Source organism: Phoenix dactylifera, chromosome 1, assembly GCF_051530095.1.
Source record: "Phoenix dactylifera cultivar Ajwa chromosome 1, Ajwa_hap1_PhDact_Kaust_v1.1, whole genome shotgun sequence".
NCBI lineage: Eukaryota > Viridiplantae > Streptophyta > Magnoliopsida > Arecales > Arecaceae > Phoenix > Phoenix dactylifera.
Window position 1 is genome coordinate 48,273,484 of NC_143190.1, and position 21,622 is coordinate 48,295,105.

Below are 21,622 nucleotides of genomic sequence, written 5' to 3' on the forward strand. Positions count from 1 at the left end.
AGGATTAGACGAGAGTTGGATATTTGGTTAAGGCATGGGCTCGGCACGGGTGCCGAGCCGAGCCAGTTGCTCAGCGGGGTGCCTCCAGCTTGAGCGTTGTGAGGCCGGGCGCCTTTCTGGTCGGCGCTCCCTGGCCGAGCGCCTCTCTGGTCGGCGCTCCCTGGTCAAGCACCATTCTGGTCGGCGCTCCCTGGCCGAGCGCCTCTCTGGTCGGGTGCCTTTGAACTGGCATGACTTGGGTTCTCCCTCCAACAAGTGCACTCCATTTGGGTGCTAGACATTTGGTTCAGCTCATACTGCTCTCGCATGAGTACAGCCAGTTGGGACCAGAGGAATTCTCCAGAACAATGAGCAACGAATGAGGCGACATTTGGTTCTTCTCTATTCCAAAAAAACAAAAAAAAAAGTAGAAGAGAAGGACTTGATCAAAGCCCCTCAGGCAGCTGCTGCAGGTAAATCTCCTTTGGATGGAGCTTTGGAAGTCGAGTGGTGGTAGTAGAAGTAGATCAGCACCTGCACCGCACCAAGCAATGCCCCAAGCCCGTTCGGAATCTGCTTGCGAGAAACAAGAAAGCTCATCAATCATCCGAACATCTAGTATGCACGAGAAACTTCGTTGTGTGAGATAAATGATGAGAGGCCTTTACCAAGAGGAAAATGTCAAAGCGAATGAGTGCATATGTTGTCCAGCATGCGCCATTAAACAATCCAGCAAGGCAGAGGTAGAAGGGCAAGTACTCCACGCTCTTTGTGCTGATGACTAATCTCTGCGATGATGGAGACATCAAAGAGTCAGAAGGAGCATCAAGTAGAGATCCAGTTGGTAGTCAGCGGAAGCTAAAATACTCTCGCTCAAAACCTTAGCAATGCTAAAATTCTAGGGAACCTTCTTCCATTTTAGATTATAATGTTGATTTATAATTAGGGTTGCAAGTAGGTCGAGCTGGGAGAGAGTTTGGCATAATCCAAATTCAGTCCATACTTGAACTGGGTAAAAATTTTGAATCCAAGATTAATTCATTTCAATCTTGATGAGATCATGTTTTCCTTTATTTCTTTATTTATTTTATCGGTGCATCATGTTGAGATTAAGCCAAAAACAGATCATAAAAGCCGCATATAAATTGGTTACTTGGTTATATTCTAAATAAAGAATGCAATAAAATAAAATTAAAAATATAGTATAACATTATCACAAAATTAAAGTTAGTTGATAGCAACATGTGAATATTCATCACTTATGTATACTCATAATTGAAATTAATACATAAAAATCATTATTGAAAGAAATTTTCTGATTCCCATGGATATATTTTATACTCGATTAATTTAAATCATCCGGTTTACCAAAAAAAAAAAAAGGATAAATTGGTTGCTTAAGTTTAATGAGGGTGGTGAAAAATATACCATGCTAGTTTCAGGAAGGTTCAGGTTATTGGAGTCACAAAGTTATCTACATCCAATTCATTTTTGAGAAACATTATGATTTGCAATCATAAATTAATTCAATTAATTTCAGGTCAAACTAGATTAGTTCATTTTTATATTCATTCCAAACTAGAGGCACGGGAATCCAATACAACCCTAATTGCGATTTATTACGACTAAGAACGGAAGGCAATGTGAATATTTCATATTTTAAATATTAATTTTACCTTCATGCCTATACTAATATTATAGATAAAAATTTAAATATTATAATATGAAAACAATGTTGTTCTTAGTAATAGCTACTCTAATTGCCATACTTATTTGCTGGATGTGGTTCGGATGCACTATCAATGCATTATGTGCCGGACTATAGAGAAAAATATGAGCATGGATCCTATACGATGCACGAACGGCATCGCAGAATGCTACACAACTGTGGATGACCGCCATGAAGAGATGGACGACCATCAAAAACAACACATATCGTGTCATACATGGCTCCTATTGTTTGATAGTAGTCCATCTCCTGATGGTGGATCTCTAAGGATGCAGAACACTTTACGGTGTAGGTCGTGCACCGTAAAGGATCCTACTTGACATCCATGGTGCAGAAAAAAATGATAAAGCTAAGACAAAGTCTGTTGTGTATTATCATATGATCGATATATAATTTTTCTTGAATGGAGCTATAGTTTTATGATTTTTGAGCTATAGAAAGTGGTCCAAATTACATGATTTTTCTTTTCACTATCAATGCATTATGTGCCGGATTACAAAGAAAAATATGAGCACGGATCCTATACGATGCGCGAGCGGCATTGCAGAATGCTGCACAGCTGTGGATGACCACCATGAAGAGATGGACGACCATCAAACCAACACATATCGTGTCATACATGGCTCCTATTATTTGACAGCAGTCCATCTCCTGATGGTGGATCTCTAAGGATGCGGAACACTTTACGGTGTAGGTGGTGCACCGTAGAGGATCCTACTTGACATCTATGGTGCAGAAAAAAATGATAAGGCTAAGACAAAGTCTGTTGTGTATAATCATATGACCAATATATAATTTTTCTTGAATGGAGCTACAGTTTTATGATTTTTGAGCTATAGAAAGTGGTCCAAATTACATGATTTTTCTTCCTTTTTTTTTTGTATGCGTGCGTGCGTGTGTGTGTGTGTGTGTGTGTGTGTGTGTGAGAGAGAGAGAGAGAGAGAGAGAGAGAGAGAGAGAGAAGGAATAGGGTTGGCCCAATTCAAAAATTAGAAAAACATTATGTACTGCGTGACAATAGATTTTCAGTTTTTCCCTTTGAATTAGAATAGGTTGAACCTGCGAACTTGGGTCCCCTCTTGTCCCTTCATAAATAACCTCCCATTCAACCACCCCCCAGTCTTTAACGGAATTCAAAGGTAAAAATCCCTAGAGATTTAGCTCAACAAAGTCAGTCAAAGCGCTTCTGGGGATGATCAGAACTCTCATACCTCGTCTGGACATAAGACAGCAAGGAAACAGACAAAGCAAAACAAGAAGAAAAAAACCAAAAATAAAGCAATAAAGAAAGAAACGCGTAGGAAATGACTTCCGGACGTTCCCTTCTTGGTTGGTTCTTGTTATATAAGAAGAATTCAGTAGCTTTTTTATTTATTTTCCTCATTCGTACGAACCTGATAAAAAATGGAAACTTTAGGAAAACAATCTGGTTCCTTTTCTCTCCCGATATCTCCACTTGTTCAGTAAAGGGAAGATGGTTTTGTCTTCAGGAGCCATAACTCTCGCTTCTTTTCTTTCTTTCTTTTTTTTTTTTTTGTGGCTGAAGCGGATTCTTCATACAATTCGTATACGAATATATTCGATAAAATTTAAAAACACTAACTCGCAAGGTGCCTGTGGCAGACCAAAGGGTGTACCGTGACTCGCTGAGTGGTGAGCCGTATAGCCATAACTTTCTCTTTTCCTTATGTATAATAAACCAAACACGTAGCATTTGTCTTTTCCTCTCCGGACATGCGTAACCTTAGAACATAACCCAATACCGTGTAAACCAGTGCATGCCTTGCGAAATGTTTGATGGATGGCCATGGGCTACTTATTTTTGGGGAGGGGAGGGGAGGGGGAGGACGATGCCTGAAGAAGGCTTACCAAGATGAATAGGGGAGAGGCATACATGGCCGTGCACAAGACGACGGACAGCACCCCAACAATGACTTGCCTCTTCGAGTGAGTGTGAGCGCCCAGGATCACACCGATCACCACGCCTGCCATGGACACCAGCTCGAAGGCCAATAACTTCAGCACCCGTAACTGAAAATTACAAACCACGACAAATCTTGTCAGAAAATAGATCAGAACATACATAGATTCAACATGGCTCGGGAGCAGACAACCGAGAGCGACGTTACCTTCGAAAAACGACTGTTACAACGTTACAAAAGCCGTTATCATGAGGTTATATATAAATATTTCTAAATACAAACCTTTTGCATTACTTTTTCCTCCAAAACAGATTGTATGATCTAATAAAACAATATTTGTTTAACGAAGATTGTTTTATCTATAACACCATCATGACTGTGAATATTCTAATCCTAAAAAAATTATATATATATATATATATATATATATATATATATATATTATTAGAACAGTCATGAATGGTTGCAGACTTGCAGTGAAGATAGGTTGCAAGTGAACGTTGTTGTTAAAGAAGAAGAGCAAGAGGAGAGCATACACGGAGGCGGTTGGGGGAGTAAAAGAAGAAGATGCAAAGGTAGATGGTCTCGAGGACGACGCCAACGCCGTTGATGGTGGAGACGAGTATGGTGCCGGGGTGCACCACTGGAAGGCCGTAGAACACCCACAGCATGCAGTTCAGCAGCGTCACAAGGTAAGGAAGCGGCGAGAAGTCCTCCACAGTCTTCCTCTTCCAGATCGTCGCAAATGTTGGCCTAAACAAATCAAGGCCATCGATCGATTTAATTTAATTTGTTTGGCAAGTATATATATATTATATGAACTAGAAAATAGAGACAGAATGCTTACACTGGGGCGAGAAATAAACCGAAGGATAGGACATTCCCTGTGTGAAAAAAAGAGAAGGTAAAGATTTAAGATATATAGATTGCTGTATGGAGAGAAGAAAGAATTAAAGGAGGAAAAAAAATTTGTCGCGGAAGAATAAAAAAGATTGCACAGGATATTTTCTTTTTTAAAAATAACATAAAAGAAAATCGAAGGGAAGTAATTAAGATGGCAAAATCTGAAGAATAGAGTGAGGTTTAGTTTTTCTAGACATGCCCACAACTCCAACTGCTTGGCGAGCATTCTCCGCGCTCACCATCTTCACCTCGCCTTCAAAGAGAAACCTCAGAAAATAGAGAGACAGAGAGCAAGGGGTTAGAGGGGAGAAGGTGAGAAGAACGAGGATAAAGAGCGAAGACAAACCAGGCTTTATGAGGTGCGTGAGAAACGGGGGACTGGCGTAAGTTTTCAACCATTTAATGTAGAAATAGAATAATATAGAAAAAGAGAAAGAATTAAATTCAACTTTATCCATTCAAGAGCACTCACTCTTCCCATTTTTGCTCTTTGGTTCCACTTTGGTGCAGTGCATGCATGAGAATGGAGAAATTATTCCCTACGGTTAAGATTGGTCGCGTACAATTTTAATCTAAATTTTGGGATTTTCTATAAGTCTTTACCACTATTCTTTGGATAAAGTTCTGCAAAACTTTATCCTAGTTGGGCTCTTTTGCCATTCCTCATTATATGTTAAACTGGAACATTCCTTATGAGTGCCATGCACTGGGTGAAACCCTGGACATGAAAACGGTGGGTGGCTTATCTGGTTTACCCACTCTGCATTGCATAGTAATTACTTGATATGTCTCTTAAGTAAATCTTGCAAGACATACATTGTGTATGCTATATAGGTTAACAATTTTGACTCTGATCAATAGGTTAACAATTGGATGCCAGTGTATACAGTTATTAGTTGAATGCTCAAATTCATATCAAAATTTATTTTAAATAATATTTGAGTACAAATCGGATAATAATATTAGATATATAAAAGTGAATATATATCCAATAGAAAACTTTATAAATCATCAAATCAAATATTATCATAGTATGAAAGGTAATTAAACTAAGCTAAAAATATATTAATGTTGTCACTTATTTTTTTTTAAAAAAATATGAGATTCAAATGGTGGCAAACAAAGTTGGATATCGGATGATAATTGAGTAGTTATCTTCCACATTCAAATACAATTTTTTTTTAATGAGTATAACATGGACAAAAATATTAGCCAAATGCTAAAATATGTACCTTATCCGAATAGATTCGAATATGAATGGATCTAGGTTGATATTATTCGATCCATTTCAAAAACATATGGTCATGTACAGTGGTGGAAAAAAGTTTTAGTCATATTATAACAGACGTTATAGAAGATTTCAGTACTTGTCTACGGATCGATCAAGATCGGATGGTGATATTTCCACTACAGGAAACTAGGCCTTTTCCGACGCTTTTTTACCGACGCTAGGATGAAGCGTCGGGAAAAGTTCCACCCCTCATACATTTGCCGACGCTTTCATTTAGCGTTGGCAATTCTTAGGAATAGACGACACTTATTAGCGTCGTCATATTTTCCGGCCTAATACGACGCTTATAAGCGTCGCCGACGCCCCCTTAAAACCCAGCGGCCGACCCCAAGCCCGCATTCTTGCCCTAGCTACACCTGATACCCCTTATTTTTCTCTCTGGCGCTGCCCTTGCTTTCGTCTCCGGCGCTGCCCCCATCTCCCTCCTCTCCGGCGGCTGAAAGCCACGAATGGGACTTCCTTGACGCCAACGGCCACGTTCCAGAAGGCCTACCTCCTCTCCGGCGTCGACCGACCGACCCCAACGCGCTCCGCCCGAGGTAGTTTCTCCTACTCCATCCTCTCCCTCCGTCTCGCTTGTTCTCCTCCTTCTCCTCCTTCCTCAACACGCTCCTTCTCCTCTTCTTTGGTATAAGCCTTGATCGAGCTTCGCCTCCGCTGGAGGATCTTCTCCTCCTCCCTCCTCTCCGGCGTCGACTGACCGGCCCGAAGTCCCGATCGTTCCTTGTAGCTAACGCTAACCAGTACCCCCTATAAAGTCTTGGAAAGTGACCAGTAGAACTTGTCGTGGAAGGCCTGTGTGTACAGTGTACTGCTTCTAGGTTAACATAAAGTAACTTTTCCTTAAAGGCCCTAATTATTTGTACATGGTGCAAATTTCTTTACTCGAGGGGTTGAGCCTCCAAGGACCTTTCATTCCTTCCTTTGATGAGTGTGGATTTTCCTAGAAGAACAAGAAAAGAAAGAAGAAAGAGTATCTAGGTTATATAATGCAAAAAGAAATTGAAATAAACAGTGATTACACCTACAAGTTACATGCGTAGCCAATGTTCTTAGATTTTAATATTGAATTCACTCAGAAATAAATTTTAATACTGAATCAGGACAAGTCCAGGTGCATTTCCTTATTGTAATGTTGAATCCATGAACTTATTGTAACGTGCAAAGCATATGAAGACAATATAGGTGCTTTCCGGCATATGTGTGGCCTCAAGAAGCATCAGGATACATATTTAAACATTTTTATATAGAGAGGGGGAATCTGTTGATGTTTTTATATTCCGATATAGATAGTACTTGAAGGACCTTCACTAAAGATGCATGGTAAATTTCCTCCTCCTAAGCTTCAATGTTCTAACAATTACTATACATAATGCAATTATCTAAAATTGTGCTAAATTGATGAATTTTTTTTTTTAATCAATCAACTCGACAGTAATTGGCCATAATTCACCATCTCTTTTTTTTTTCCTTTTATTTGATTCATTTTAGTTGTGCATGCTTGTGCTGAATTGGGCTAGGCACAATAATCAAATGTAGTTGTAAGACCCCAACATGATGAATGCCTCCACTGAATTTCTTCAGTTAGATGATTTCCCAGCTGCACCAAGTTTGAAAACAATGTTACAAAGGCCCCAACAAATGAGTTAGTCAATTGTTTACACTTGACTTTTAGATCTGGAGGATTTTTAAGCCTATGGTTAGCGCATGAGACACAGAAGAATCTGCAACCACCGATGAATCCATTCACAAAATTATATTTATGTATATTTTAGAATATAATGCATATGACTATGATAAGAGGACAAGGAATGCCTAGTTGAAATCTTAAAAGCTAGACAATGACTGCACTATCTTAATGGCAGTGTCAAACATGGAGAATAGGACTGGTATAAAATTTTTATAGCTTTTTTCGATCAAGGGAAACCAGCCCTGTCAAAATCCCTACCTTCTGTTAGAATTGAATCAGTTTCTATAAAGACAGTAGACCTCAAATGACCAGTGGGACTCGTTCTGAGTCAGTCCACCATGATCTGATAGTTAGAACAAAAGCACTGCTGAATTCATAAATCCAATTTAAGTAGATGAAATAGGGTTAGTTGTTTTTATTCACAAATTTGTGCAACAAGAGGAAGTCAATATGCTCATTAATAAAAAAACGGCGCTCATAAATCCATAATTCTTGTTAGACAATGGGCAAGGGCAGCTGCTATACCTAAATCACAAGGTTAATCCATCTTGTCCTGCAACAGTATACATATTTTTTGAGAAAGATGGCAGCAACCTCTCTTGTAAGTGTGATATAATGAGACTCCATCAATCCAAGAATCTGATACATGGGATTCTCGGTATATATTCAAATTTGCTGACACAAAGATAAAATGTCATTTAATGTGGATGTGGATGGAGAAGTCACTACAACAAATGTTGGTTTTCAATGACATGGTTGTTGGTCCTACTTAAATGTTTTTGACTACTGAACCAAGCTATGGGCTTTTAGTTTCAAGCTAATCAAAGAGCTTGAACCTAGTATCGGATATGCAAAAAGGCCTTTTAATTTTGCCATTTTGTTTAATATTATTGAAAATAGTGAAAAATGATACAACTTCAATAATTTCATCTCCTTTGGCAGGTCTCAAGGATTGAGATGTCAGGTTGCTCCTATTCTTTTGTTGCTTTTTATTGTTGATCTGGGAAGTGTTTCATTTCCACCTATTCAGGTACTGGTTGACATAGTGCATATTGCTTGGTGCATACTGGTCCATATTGCCTATATAATACAAGGTGTGAGCTGCGTTTGTCAAAACCTTGTGCCAGTATAGGGGTCTGAGGTAGTATACATTTTAGTGGTCAATGACCTGTATGAGCCTGTTTCTTGGTATTTTAAACCACAGTCAATTCTTAGTTGGTTTACTTTGCTGATTCTAGGGCACCAGTCCTGATGAATATTCCGAAATCTTATCAAATGAAAACATGTTATTCCAATTTGTTTGGTTCCCTTTTGATGTTTATTTCAGTTTTGTGATCCATTTGAGCTCTTAGCTGCACTACACTGAACTGCATTATCATTATAGGTTCATTTAGGCTATATTTCTTCACTGATCCTTTTTTGGATCTTTTTTTTTTATGTTGCAGTTATGAAGCCCTGTTCCATGTAACTGATCTAACTGTTTTGCGTGTTGTTGAATTTGATGTTACATTTGCTTTTTCCCCTATACTATTACCTTTTTGAGTTTGAGGTTTTCGTTTTCTTGTTATTGCTAATCCACATGTTTGCCTTGCCTCTTTTGAATTTCCATCATCTTCCTTATTCGATGATATACATTTTATTAGGCTATTATTCGATGATATACATTTTATTAGGCTATTATTTCAAACAATGTTGTCACATGTTTACTTTGATGAGATTCATTAGCCTTGGCAAATTTGATTCACCTTTTGCATGGCTTCTGTTTGCTTATTTTTGTGTAGCTGTTCATGGATACATTGTATCCACTTCCTTTGATATTGACCAATCTTCCTACGTCTTTACACATGATGGGTTAGGTTGGTTGCATCAATCTTGTTGTTTTGCTTCTCAGTTATATTTAGTGAATTTTGCTGCCTGTGCAATGGATATGGACCAAATTCACTTTCCTATCTAAATCGAATATTTCTGAGCATGTATGGAGCACCACATTGTTCCTCATCCACCAATTAAAGTACAAAGTTATCTCTTTTGCCTAACTTATAGGATAACATCATGGATAGATTTAAACTATCAGTATTAGAGAATACAAGTTTCCCCATATGCAATATCTGAGACACATGAATAAGTTTGATGAGTTTGTCAAAGGGAATTTGGAGCCAGAGAAGATGGTATTAGAAACAGATAGTTGTTGTCATTCAAAATACCACTGCTCTGTTATACACTCCGAAGAGAAGAAAAGAAGAAAAAGTTAATACTGCACTAAATATTTAGTCCCCATCTCACACATCAAGAATCTACTTTATCACAATAGCAAACTCTCACATGGTGGAATCAGTGTTGAGTTACCTTTTGACTTCTTTGTCTCAGTGGATATCTAGTTCGCAGCTATATAATCCCTTGCCTAAGTTTTGAAAAAGTTAATACTGCACTAAATATTTAGTCCCCCTCTCACACATCATATGCTTCTCGAAATCAGTGTTTAATATTTTTTTATATTACTTGCAGTTCAATCAGTATTTTAATAGAATGGACAAAAGTTGGATAAATAATTCGAGATCCAGTGCCGAATATTTGAATGGAGTTCAGAATTTCGTTAAATTTGCTTCTGAGAAATCTGAAATGAATGGGAATATTTTTTGTCCATGTCAAAAATGTGTAAATTGTTATGCTATCGCTCCACAAATTGTTGAAGAACATTTGGTATGGAATGGTTTTCTGAAGGGTTATACAGAATGGATATTTCATGGAGAGTCTAAATTGTCGTCTTCATCTAACCAACCCTTAGTTATAGAACACACTGCTAGTATTGGATCTAGTAACACAGACAGAAATCCTGTTGTAGAAGATGATATGAGGGGCTTACTCAGAGATGCTCTTGAACATAATATTACAAATTTAACAGATTTTAGTGGAGGGCAAGAAGGAGCTCCAATAGGTGATGAGCATACCGTTACTGAATCTATACATGTTGAGGAACCTATATACTCTGAAGATAACACAACTCGGTATCATAACTTGCTGAAAGATTGTGATAATGAACTATATCCGGGTTGTAAGAAATTTACGAAGATTTCTTTTATGGTGCATTTATTTCATTTGAAATATTTGAATGGATGGTCTGGGAAGTCTTTTACTATGCTTCTTCAATTATTAAAAGATGCATTTCCAGAAGGTGTTATTTTGCCGTCAACTTCTTATGAAGCCAAAAAACTAGTAAAAGACTTAAATCTTGGATATGAGAAGATTCATAGTTGTCCAAATGATTGTATTTTATATCGTGGTGATAATATTAATGAAGATTTGTGCCGAACATGTGGGTCTTCACGATGGAAAAAACAAAATGAAGACGGGCATGATTTGTCGAATGAAGTGGATGCTACACAGTCTAAAAAAATTTCGGCTAAAGTTTTGAGGTATTTTCCTCTCATACCTAGATTGAAAAGGATGTATGCATCATCAAAGACGGCTTCCTTAATGAGATGGCATGATGAAGGACGTACAAGGGATGGAATGTTAAGACATCCAGCGGATAGTTTAGCATGGAAAGCATTTGATGATAGGCATCACGAATTTGCTTCTGATGTTCGCAGTGTAAGGCTGGGTTTGGCAACGGATGGATTTAATCCATTTCGAACGATGAGTTCTACATACAGCACTTGGCCAGTTATTTTGGTTCCATATAATTTGCCACCATGGATGTGTATGAAACAGTCTTCACTCATTCTGTCAATGGTTATTTCCGGTGATAAGAGCCCAGGTAATGATATAGATATTTTTCTGCAGCCTTTAATAGATGAATTGAAAAAGCTATGGCAGGGTGTTGATGCATTTGATGCTTTCACTGGTCGAACATTCAAATTGCGTGCAGCTCTTAGCTGGACAATTAATGATTTTCCTGCATATGCTAATGTATCCGGTTGGAGCACTAAGGGGCGTATTGCATGCCCTTGTTGTGGAGATTTAACTCATTCATATTGGTTAAAACATGGAGGAAAATTCTGTTATATGGGTCATCGAAGATGGTTAGAAGCAAATCATCCATTTCGACATCAGAATAATCAGTTTGATGGTACCATAGAGTTGCGTTCTGCACCTATTCCACCAACTGGAACTGAAGTTCTTAAACAAACTCATGGCACTAACTATATACCTGGTAAGGCATTCAACAGTTCAAAGAAGCGGGGAAGAGGGGATGTTGGCAGCTCAGTGACACAGGTTTTTGAGGACGCTGACAACTTCGAGAATGATGACAGTATTTATGAACAGGAAAATGACGATGGCACAAACTCGGTATCTACACAGAAGCAGTTATGGAAAAAAAGGAGCATTTTCTTTGAATTACCTTATTGGGAGTATAATCTTCTTCGACATAATCTTGATGTCATGCATATAGAAAAGAATGTTTGTGATAATTTGATTGGAACAATGTTAAATCTTGAAGGAAAGACTAAAGACAACTTGAAAGCGCGTCTTGATTTGAAAGACATGGGCATAAGACAAGAGCTTCATCCGAAAGAACAACCCAATGATAAATATTTTATACCTCCTGCATGTTACACAATGTCTACTCCAGAGAAAGATCTTTTTCTAATGGTTTTGAAAAATATGAAGGTTCCAGATGGGTATGCATCGAATATTTCAAGATGCGTTAATCTTAAAGAGCGAAAACTTACGAATCTTAAAAGTCACGATGGCCATATTTTGATGCAAGATATCTTTCCATTGGCTTTAAGATCATCAACACAGAAACAAGTTCTTGCAATTGTGACTCAGTTATCATCCTTCTTTAAGGCATTATGTTCCAAAGTTCTAGATCCCAAGGAGCTTGATCAATTGGAGTCTAATGTTGCACTAACACTGTGCCATATGGAGAAGATCTTTCCTCCTGGGTTTTTTACTATTATGGTTCATCTACTCATTCACTTAGCGGCGGAAGCTAAACTTGGTGGACCGGTTCACTATTGATGGATGTATCCTATTGAGAGGTAATATTCTAAACTCTAATGTCCATATTTATTATTAATATGAATATATATCCTATTATCTTCCTCGATGTTGATGTTGAGCATTAAAATTTACTGTTGAAGGTATCTTGTGCGCTTAAAGGAATATGTACGCAATCGAGCCTATCCCGAGGGATCGATTGCGGAGGGATATATTGCTGATGTGTGTTTGACATTCTGCTCGAGATACCTTGAAGGAGTTGAAACTGCTTTTAATCGACCACAAAGGAATTACGATATTATACATAATGCAGAGGAGTACAAGTTCTCATCTGGTGGAAGATTTGTGGGGAAAGCTGAAAGTACTGTAATTCATCATAAATTATTGGCACAGGCACATCGTTATGTCTTACTCCACAGTGACTTAATATCCGAGTATCGCAGGTCAGTATGGTTATAACAAATCACAATTTACTGTCATATCAGTTATAATATTCAAAACAAATAATTTTTTTCTCGTGCAGAGATTTTTTAGTGGCTCAACAAAGCGCCAACAATAACATTCATCCTACCCCAAGGATTGAGCAAAGATGGTTGGTTGAGTTATTTCCTGAATAGTTATTAAAACAGGTTAGACGTTGAATCCTATTAGGTCTTTTATTATATTCTACGATCGGAACTTTGTAAAATTAATTATTATCTGACTTAAATTTTTTAGGTACCGACCATGATGGAGAGACATTGTTCTAATGAATTAATAGTCCTTGCTCGAGGTCCGAACAATATTGTCAACAGATATGATGGGTTCATTATAAATGGTTTTAAATTTCATACAAAAAAACGTGAAAAATTTAGAAAAACACAAAATAGTGGAGTTATGGTTGAGGCGGACGGAAAAATTTATTATGGTGCCATAACAGATGTTTATGAGTTGGATTATTACGGGAACTTTAAGGTAGTATTATTTCGATGTGATTGGATGGATATAAACTCATCTAGAGGTTTGAGGCAAGATATAAATGGCTTCACACTAGTAAATTTTTCAAGGTTGATACATACTGGTGTGCTATTGAAAGATGACCCATTTGTTTTTTCATCTCAAGCTCAACAAGTGTTCTTCGTGCAAGACTCTAAAGATAAAGATTGGTCTGTTGTTATTAAGACTAAACCTAGAGACTTGTATGATATGGGAAAAGGGTTAACAGAGGAGGATGATGAGACTTATACTCAGTGTATGCCTTTTAATGTTCCGCCAATTGATGAACTGAATTCTACTAGTTTGGTTAGGATGGATGTTGAATGAGAGCTGGCTAGTTTCTTAATGGTAAGTAAAACATTAGTTTTATGCATTAAATTATTTTGCAATTTATAAATTATTTCTATACTTTTAATATTTAACTAATATTGATTCTTTTTTGTGCATACTAGATTACAATATGCCGCGAGGAAAACGTTTCAGAGATATTGAGTTTCAGCACACATCCGTGGGACCAAAGACTCATATACAAAAATTAACAAACAATTGGCATTCTTTTCGATCAAAAGTCCAACGTTGATCTTCAAAAAGAACAACTTTTATTATATTTTTTTCATATGTGTGAGGATGGTAGTATTCCTTAAACCCACTTGTTACGAGATATCTATTTTGGCGAGATGTCTGTTTGACAAAGGAGGCTTCAGCTTTTGTCATGTATCTTTGCTGTTGTATTTTTATTCCGGATTTTCAGATATCGTAACTTTTTTGCTTATATTGTTGATTGAGTTCTTTATTATGTGTGACTGCAAGTACAAGCAACCTAACAAATGACAAGGAGAGCTCTTTCCTACATCAAATGCTTCTTTTATAAGAATATTAAAAGTAATGTACTTTTAATATTTAACTAATATTGATTCTTTTTTGTGCATACTAGATTACAATATGCCGCGAGGAAGACGTTTCAGAAATATTGAGTTTCAGCACACATCCGTGGGATCTACTTCTGATCGTTCCCAGCAGCCCGATGAGCCCCATACTCAGTCCGGGTCCCAGTCGGAGCACGCTCCACCTGCAGATCGTCCAGACACGGATGATGTGGACGTCCTGGGTAATTTGATTTACAATCCTTTGCCTTTAAATCATTTGCCTTTAAAAAAGTACATTACATATGGCATATTTGATGATTTTGGATATTGGAAGTATTTTGAGTGACAGACCCTGACCTTATGGGTTGCCTTTTATTTTTCAAACAATGGTCCATCTTAGGTATTTTGGATGGAGGATGCAAGGAAAAGTTGGGCTCTGTAAAAGTGATTTATAATTACTTGTAGTTAGCAATTTGCATGATTGTCTGCAGAATTGGCACACACAAGCTTGAATTTGACTCACCTTGTTTAGGCAGCTCTAAGGCCTCGCATTGCAGATCCTGGAAGAAGTTATCGGAAGCACTCACAGACTTGCTCTCGAAAGCTATTGGAAGCACTCAAAATCTTAAAGAATACAAGGAAGCAATGATAACATTGTGACATTTCTCCTGCGCTTTATATAAACATTGTTATGTGTTATCATATTTTTAATCAACATAACAATTACCTATTTCTTAACCTTATAGCACTGTATTGGCTAAATTGTTTATGAGATTTGCAATGCTAGCATGCTTATGAAAGATGAACTTTTTAGATGATAGTGTTAACTCATTTGCAGTATATTATTTGGTGAAGATCTGTTAAATGCTGGTGAAGCATGGTTTGAGAAAGATGCAATAGGCAAGACTAGGAGGTTGCTAGCAGCTTTTATATATTGGTCTTGGTCATTGTTGTTTCGCAGGCTTTACTCTTGACTATTCAAATTTGTTCTTTATGAAGGTGCTCAATCTGCCGTATTGGCTGATCTCCTATCATGTTTGATGTGTTTAGTGGAAGCTGTTTCTTTTTAACAACCACATGTAGTAATGGCTCTTAGAAACTTTTTACTAGCTTTCATAACTCAATCCTTATCAATCACAATCTCTTATGAGTTACTTATCTACTTCCCGTAAAATTGCATCTTCTTTTTTTTGCTAGTATGATATCAGGTTTTCCCTGTCGTATCCATTGATGAAGTTGTAAATAGCAGGAAATTTTCAGTTTGACCTATATTCACTTTTGTCATTTGTTTATCATGTCTTCCTTGTGCAGCTTCCATGAGATTCTTGTTGAAAGTTTTCCTAAAGCTGTTCTGCATCCTCTTACAAGGCAGGAGTCAATGTAGTGTCTTCTACAGTTCTTTTTGTAAGAATTCACAGCAAACTTAGGTAGTGTGACAATGAATTCTTTTTGTAAGAATTCACAGCAAACTTAGTGAACTACATCTAGTTGCAGTTTTCAAATAAGAATCCTAGTAAAGGTAAATCATGTTGTAGGTGCATGGGAATCACCTATTTGCATGGGAATCCTAGTAAAGGTAAATCATCCTAGTTGCAGCTTTAGACCACATATTCTTCCCTATGTAAGGAAATCTATGTTGTGTGTGTATCTGTGAGGGAAAGAGATGGCGAACCCACCTGGCATTGCTGAGAGAACAGGGAGGTGGCCCAGAAATCTATTCAAAGGCCAACTTAGGATGAACTTCTGTACCAAGGTTCAAAACTAAATTAGAATAGGACAGACAAATATATCATATGCTGTCAGTAATAGTACCTATGCTGTTTATTACAATAGCAGTGATACGCCAATGTTCTTTCCAGCAAACCTAACGTCGGTAAATCATTTGCCTTTAATGGACTTCTTATTTTATAGATGGACTAGGGAGAGTGAGGAGAACACGAGGGCCCACTCGAGCACGAGACGTATGGACCCTACCTGAGGATGAGAAGATTGTCGTCCATTGCAACGAACTGGGGCAGCCCATCAAGAACGCAGCAAGCATTTTATCCACTTTTTTAGGATCGGTTGCGCGGAAGGGACAATTGTGTCCGCTCAACTATACGAAATAGAACGAAATGCTTCCTTCGTATAAGGTTGAGCTTCTTAGAGTTGTTGAGGTAAAGAATTGAATTTGCTTACTATCTTCAATTATTTTTTGATGTAACATTGATATAATATTTTTGACTTTGATGTAGACAAAGTTTGTCCTTCCTGCAAATAGCCATGATTGGGTGCTGAAGTCCGTCAACCGCAAATGGAAAGAATATAAGGCGAAGCTAAAGGCGGATTGGAAGCACGAGGGCATGACTGAAGAGGAGGTGGCCCGTGTTTGTCCTCCAGATGTAATCTCTCATCAGTGGAGGGAGCTTGTCCACTACTGGTTTTCTGAGAGAGCTCAGGTTGTGTATATTTTTTCAATACCTTAGATTGTATTTACTATATATATTTTAGATTAGAAATTTATACATTTTATGCATTACATTGTTTATTGTTTTTCGGGGAAGACATATTCCAATATTGGTAGAGCTGCTCGAGCATCACAGACTGTTCCTCACACTTCAGGCTCCATGAGTTATGCGAGGCGTAGAGCTGAATTCGTAAGCTTTCTTGAAATAATTTAAATTTATTTTAAATTATTCTATCATATAGCATGTATACTCTTGAAATATACTTTTTGTTGTAGGTGGATGATAATGGGAGGGAGCCTGGTAGGGTGGAGTTTTATAGGATGACTCACACCCACCGAGATGGCAGCTTTGTCCGAGAGGAGTCAAGAGATATAGTTGTATGTATTCATCTTTGACTTGTGCTGTATTTTTTTTTATTCTATTATTCGCATACATTAATTTGATTTTTTTTTGGAGAGATATAGGATAGGGCAACAAATCTTATTTTGGAGCGCGTCGGGGGGTCATCATCATCCGACGCGACCCATAATATTGAAGCTGAAGTGCTCGCTGAATTGATGGGCCCAGAGCGTTATGGTCGAGTGAGGGGTTACGGCGTTGGAGTTACCCCCACTCAGTTGTCTTCAGTGGGCACATATACAAGAAATGCCAGAGAATCTAGTAACACTGCAGAAGTTCGTCGGCTTCAAGCAACTATTAATGAGTTGAAGCAAAACCAAGCAAATTTGCAGTCTCAGCTTACGAATATTTCTTCCATGTTACAACGGTTTCTCCCTTCTCCGGTAAATAATTATATATATTTTAATATTTTACATATTATCAATTATGATATATGAGTTAATGTATCACATTATTCTTAACTTCTAAAGTTTTTTTTTATTTTTTTTATAGATTCCTGATGAGAGCACAAAAGTGCAATCGTCAGACTATTTTAATTAGTATTTTAGATAATCATTAATAATAAAATTAACTAATTAACGTGGTATTTGTGTTTGAGTGCAGTAATCCAAGAAACCAATTAACATTAGGATTGAGCCCAATGCCCGGCAGCCCGAGTTCAAGTCATCTTCCAGGGCCTGCCTGACTTCATCCCGCGATACAACACAACATCGCGAGCATCTCCATGTCCGCATCCAATGATCCTGATCAGATCCCTCCCAGCAAGGAAAATCCCAGGAGCGGTCCCATGGCACCTCTTCCAAGACTCCCAGATAAGCAAGCCGCATCAAATTCCCCCTTCCAGCAAGGCAGCACCGTGGCCATGATCGGATTCTCCCCAAGATCTCAGCTTCCAGCCGGATCAATCTTCCCGAGTCCCAGCTCCTTCCGCCCGTGATTCTTTCGCGATCCGAATCCCAGCGCCTACCTTCCGCTTCAGCGTGCCAGTCCATGCCGCGTCCCAACCGGATCAACCAAAAACTCTTCCCCAAGGATCTCGCGATTAGATCCCCAGTGTATCACGCGGTGAACCTTCCATCTATGCCTTCCGCCCGTGATTCTTCCCCAAATCCCAGCCTCCTCCCCGTAATCCCGCCTCAGATCGCATTCAAGCACCGTGCCAGCAGCGCCCAAATCCCAGCTCGCTCGTCTCCAAATCCTCCGTGATCCACGGATCCTCCTCCCCGTCGATCTAGCTTCCAAACCGGCACCCGAAGAAGGAAGCCCCAGCCCCTCTTCCGTGATCCGGCGATCCCGCACCGCGTCCGAGCTCCGTGATCAACGTTCCCAGCGCTCCGCAATCACCGTCGCTACCAGCTCGTCCCCAACGCGTCTCCAAGGGCTATAAAAGGGGGAAGAAGGCAGGAAGAAGGGAGGGGGGGAGGAGGTGCTCGGTTGGGGTGGGAACCAAAGAAGGAGTCGGCTGGGTGTTGAGAAGAAGAAACAGAGCAAGGCTCTGTTCTTGGGAAGAAGAAAGGAATAAAGAAAGTATTTTATTTTGGGAGCTCCACCGTGGGAGAGAGAGGGAGAAGAAAAGTGACTTGTTCTACTTTCTTTTTCTTTATTTTATTTACAAAAGAGAAGGAGTATTAGGTCTAATCTCCATTGTTATTTGTAATCGATGTTATTTTTATCAAATCTATCATTTCTTTTTCATGCAATCCTTGTTCTAGGTTTAGTTTAATTTCTGTTTTCTTCATGCAATGGTTTAATTTTTCTTTTTTTACAATACATTAAATTTTTCTTTATGCAGTTTCTTCTTGTTTTCATCCATTTTTATTTATGCCAAAGCTTTTCTTGGATTAGTTAAAAAAATAAATGCTCTTTAAATCTAAGTACATGTCTTTTTATTATTTTTAAATAAAAAAATAATTCTCCAGTAGACTAGAGAATTCATCATCATCTCCGATATAATGTTTTTCTTCTATTATTCAAAAATCGATTTTGAATCCGAGTGAACGTTCTAATTTTTATGCAACTCCAATCACCTCCCTGTGGATCGACCTCTTACAACCACTATTCTTCGAGTAGAACAGGTAAGAGTCAATTTAAATTTAACTTTTGTTCGTCGGTTCTAACAACGATCTGTTTAGCATATTTTTAGTTAGACAGGAATCGGACGAACAGAATTTTGGCGCCGTTGCCGGGGAGGCAAATCGAGAAGCAAAAACGGTCACGAAGATCAAATTGGATTTTGGATGCCCGGAGTGAACGCACTCCAGTAGTAAGTTTTTATTTTTTTTATTAATTTTTTTTTATTTTGATAATTTCTAGTTAATAATTTCGTAGTTATTAAATTCGAAAATTTAAAAAAAAAATAAAAAAAAAATTAAAAAAAAATTAAAAAAAAATTTTTTTAATAAAAAAAAATTTTCAAAAAATTCAAAAATTTTCTAAATTCAAAATTTGAATTCTGAGATTCGAAATTTGAAGTTTAAAAAGAAAACAATTTAATTAAAACAAAAAAAAATAATATAAAAAAATAAATAAAAAGAAAAAATTTTATTGATTGCTCATTTAATCAACACAACCTAATGACATTGCATAAACTTTAAAAAAAAATTTATTGATTATTTGTTGCATCAAGCATTGCATAAAATAATTTAAGGGCAAAACCCACTAAAAAGATAAGGTCAGGAAGTCATTACCTGTCCTTAGCCCAAAAATCACCACATTGCATACTTATCCTAAGCCAAATCAAATTAAAATCAAATTAGACGTTGGCCTTAGGGTTTTCGAGCTCAATTAGGCTCTTGGAAAGAAGCGGCTGAAAGCCACTCCAGTGAGAATTTAGTAATTGGTGATGTCTAGGAAAGTTTTACAACAGTGAGAACTGTTACGGGTATTGTGGTATCGGTGTATCCCTTCTGGCACCACCACACACCCCGGGACTTTCCTGGTCACTGATTACTGGATTGCTTAACTGGTAAGCTCAAGCTTAATCTGAAAGGGAGATTAGGAGCTGTCTAATCTAGGAGAGAATTTCAGGAACTTTTTAACCTGATACATCTCTGTGCAACTAGATTTAAGAAGCTACTAAACCTCACTTAGTTTTAAGACTAATAGGGTCAAATTGTTGTGTGGTGTTGGTTGTGGTCATCTGTGTCTAGCCCTTCTCTTCTTTTAGGACTTCGTTCATTGTAGAAGTCGAATCTAATTAAGTTGTGGAAAATGTATGCATGGTAGAAGGTCATTAAGGGATAAGTTAATCCCATTTGATCCTGAGATTGAAAGAACTTTTCATCACAACCTGCGAACTGTAAACCAACCGTCGATCTCTACAATGGGTGAACACATTAGAACCCTAAATGAATTGTTTGCACCCGCATCCGCTAGTCCCCCTACTTGCATAGTATTACCAATTAATAATGCAGCCCAATTCGAGATTCGGGCTGCAACAATAAACATGTTACCCAAGTTTCATGGGTTCGAGAGTGAACAACCCTACATTCATCTAAACAAATTTTTGACAATCTGTCAAACGTTTAGAAATCAAAACTTAGATGAAGAGGGTATTAAATTAAGGTTGTTTCCCATGACTTTAGAGGATCGTGCTGCTGCATGGTTGTATTCCCTAGCTTCGAATTCCATCACATCATGGGAACAACTATCTAGGAAGTTCATGGCTAAGTTCTATCCCATGGTAAAAACTGAAAAAATTAAGGATGCAATCAGAACTTTTAGAGGAAAATCTGAGGAGGAATTTTCCCAACTTTGGAAAAGATTCCATGACTTGTTGGTCAAATGCCCACACCATGGGCTTGATAAGGCTGATCTGGTCCATTTCTTTTATAAAGGACTACCTCCAGCACATAGAAACATGATTGAGTCCATGCACAAGGGTAGGTTCATGAACCAAACCCCGGATCAAGCCTATGAATTTCTTGTTGACTTAGCCGAGAACGCCCAAAATTGGAGTAGCTATGGTGAGGAAGTAAATAGAGATGAGTCCGGGTCTAGAAAATCGGGTAATTATGAAATGAAAGCAGACCCAGAACTCAAAAATGTCATGTCCAATCTGGTGACTGGAATGAACAACTTAAGCAAAAAGTTTGATGCTTTCACTGTTTCCACTAGCTCAAGTTCATATAAAGAGTTAAATCCCATCATGAAAGTGGATCATGAGTTACAAAGTTTATGTATCTTGTGTAACAGTTCTGAGCATCTAGTGGAGTGTTGTCCTAGTTTACCCACCATAAAGGCCGAGCAAGCAAATGCTCTAAACTCATATAGTGCCTTTAAGAAGCCCACTCCCAACTCGTTCAGCCCAGTTTACCACCCTGATAATAGGTTCCACCCAAATTTCTCATACAAGCAAAATGAACCTATTCAGCATCAAGGTGGTCCACCAGGTTTTCAGAACAACTTCTCCAGGATAGGTCCACCACAAATGAACCAACCTTTGGTTCCATCTGTACCGCCTTATAATGCCCCTATC

At 38.1% G+C, this 21,622-nt stretch overlaps 2 protein-coding genes and 1 long non-coding RNA gene across 3 annotated transcripts; 2 read left to right on the plus strand and 1 right to left on the minus strand.

Annotated features, from left to right (window-relative positions):
• Window positions 1–435: 435 nt before the first annotated feature.
• On the minus strand, window positions 436–4,775 carry LOC103715969 (bidirectional sugar transporter SWEET6b-like). The gene is made up of 6 exons (XM_088707184.1): window positions 4,733–4,775; window positions 4,478–4,514; window positions 4,167–4,383; window positions 3,578–3,739; window positions 606–824; window positions 436–552 (listed from the first exon to the last, which is right to left on the minus strand). Exons 1-6 carry the CDS (start codon window positions 4,773–4,775, stop codon window positions 436–438), a joined length of 795 nt encoding a protein of 264 aa, XP_088563310.1.
• Window positions 4,776–9,631: 4,856 nt separating this feature from the next.
• Window positions 9,632–15,683, plus strand: LOC148715355 (uncharacterized). Its single transcript, XM_089925928.1, has 6 exons — window positions 9,632–9,682; window positions 10,236–11,915; window positions 12,126–12,403; window positions 12,602–12,901; window positions 15,138–15,212; window positions 15,611–15,683. Exons 1-6 carry the CDS (start codon window positions 9,632–9,634, stop codon window positions 15,681–15,683), a joined length of 2,457 nt encoding a protein of 818 aa, XP_089782054.1.
• A 508-nt stretch (window positions 15,684–16,191) lies between these two features.
• Window positions 16,192–17,466, plus strand: LOC148715356 (uncharacterized). Its single transcript, XR_016396165.1, has 4 exons — window positions 16,192–16,455; window positions 16,534–16,935; window positions 17,022–17,123; window positions 17,211–17,466. It is a non-coding gene; the product is annotated as an uncharacterized LOC148715356 (long non-coding RNA).
• Window positions 17,467–21,622: the final 4,156 nt, after the last annotated feature.

What these genes read in the sequence shown, in the direction of transcription:
- LOC103715969 (XM_088707184.1), bottom strand. Translation starts at nt 4,775, where the DNA reads ATGGTGAGCGCGGAGAATGCTCGCCAAGCAGTTGGAGTTGTGG. An exon ending in CCTCTCCCCTATTCATCTTG is followed by an intron (nt 825 to 3,577) that starts GTAAGCCTTCTT and finishes TTCCGCTGACTA; the next exon opens with CCAACTGGATCTCTACTTGA. An exon ending in CTCACACAACGAAGTTTCTC is followed by an intron (nt 553 to 605) that starts GTGCATACTAGA and finishes TCTCGCAAGCAG; the next exon opens with ATTCCGAACGGGCTTGGGGC.
- LOC148715355 (XM_089925928.1), top strand. Translation starts at nt 9,632, where the DNA reads ATGAATAAGTTTGATGAGTTTGTCAAAGGGAATTTGGAGCCAGAGAAG. An exon ending in ATTTGGAGCCAGAGAAGATG is followed by an intron (nt 9,683 to 10,235) that starts GTATTAGAAACA and finishes GGTTTTCTGAAG; the next exon opens with GGTTATACAGAATGGATATT. An exon ending in TTAATATCCGAGTATCGCAG is followed by an intron (nt 12,902 to 15,137) that starts GTCAGTATGGTT and finishes ACTCATTTGCAG; the next exon opens with TATATTATTTGGTGAAGATC.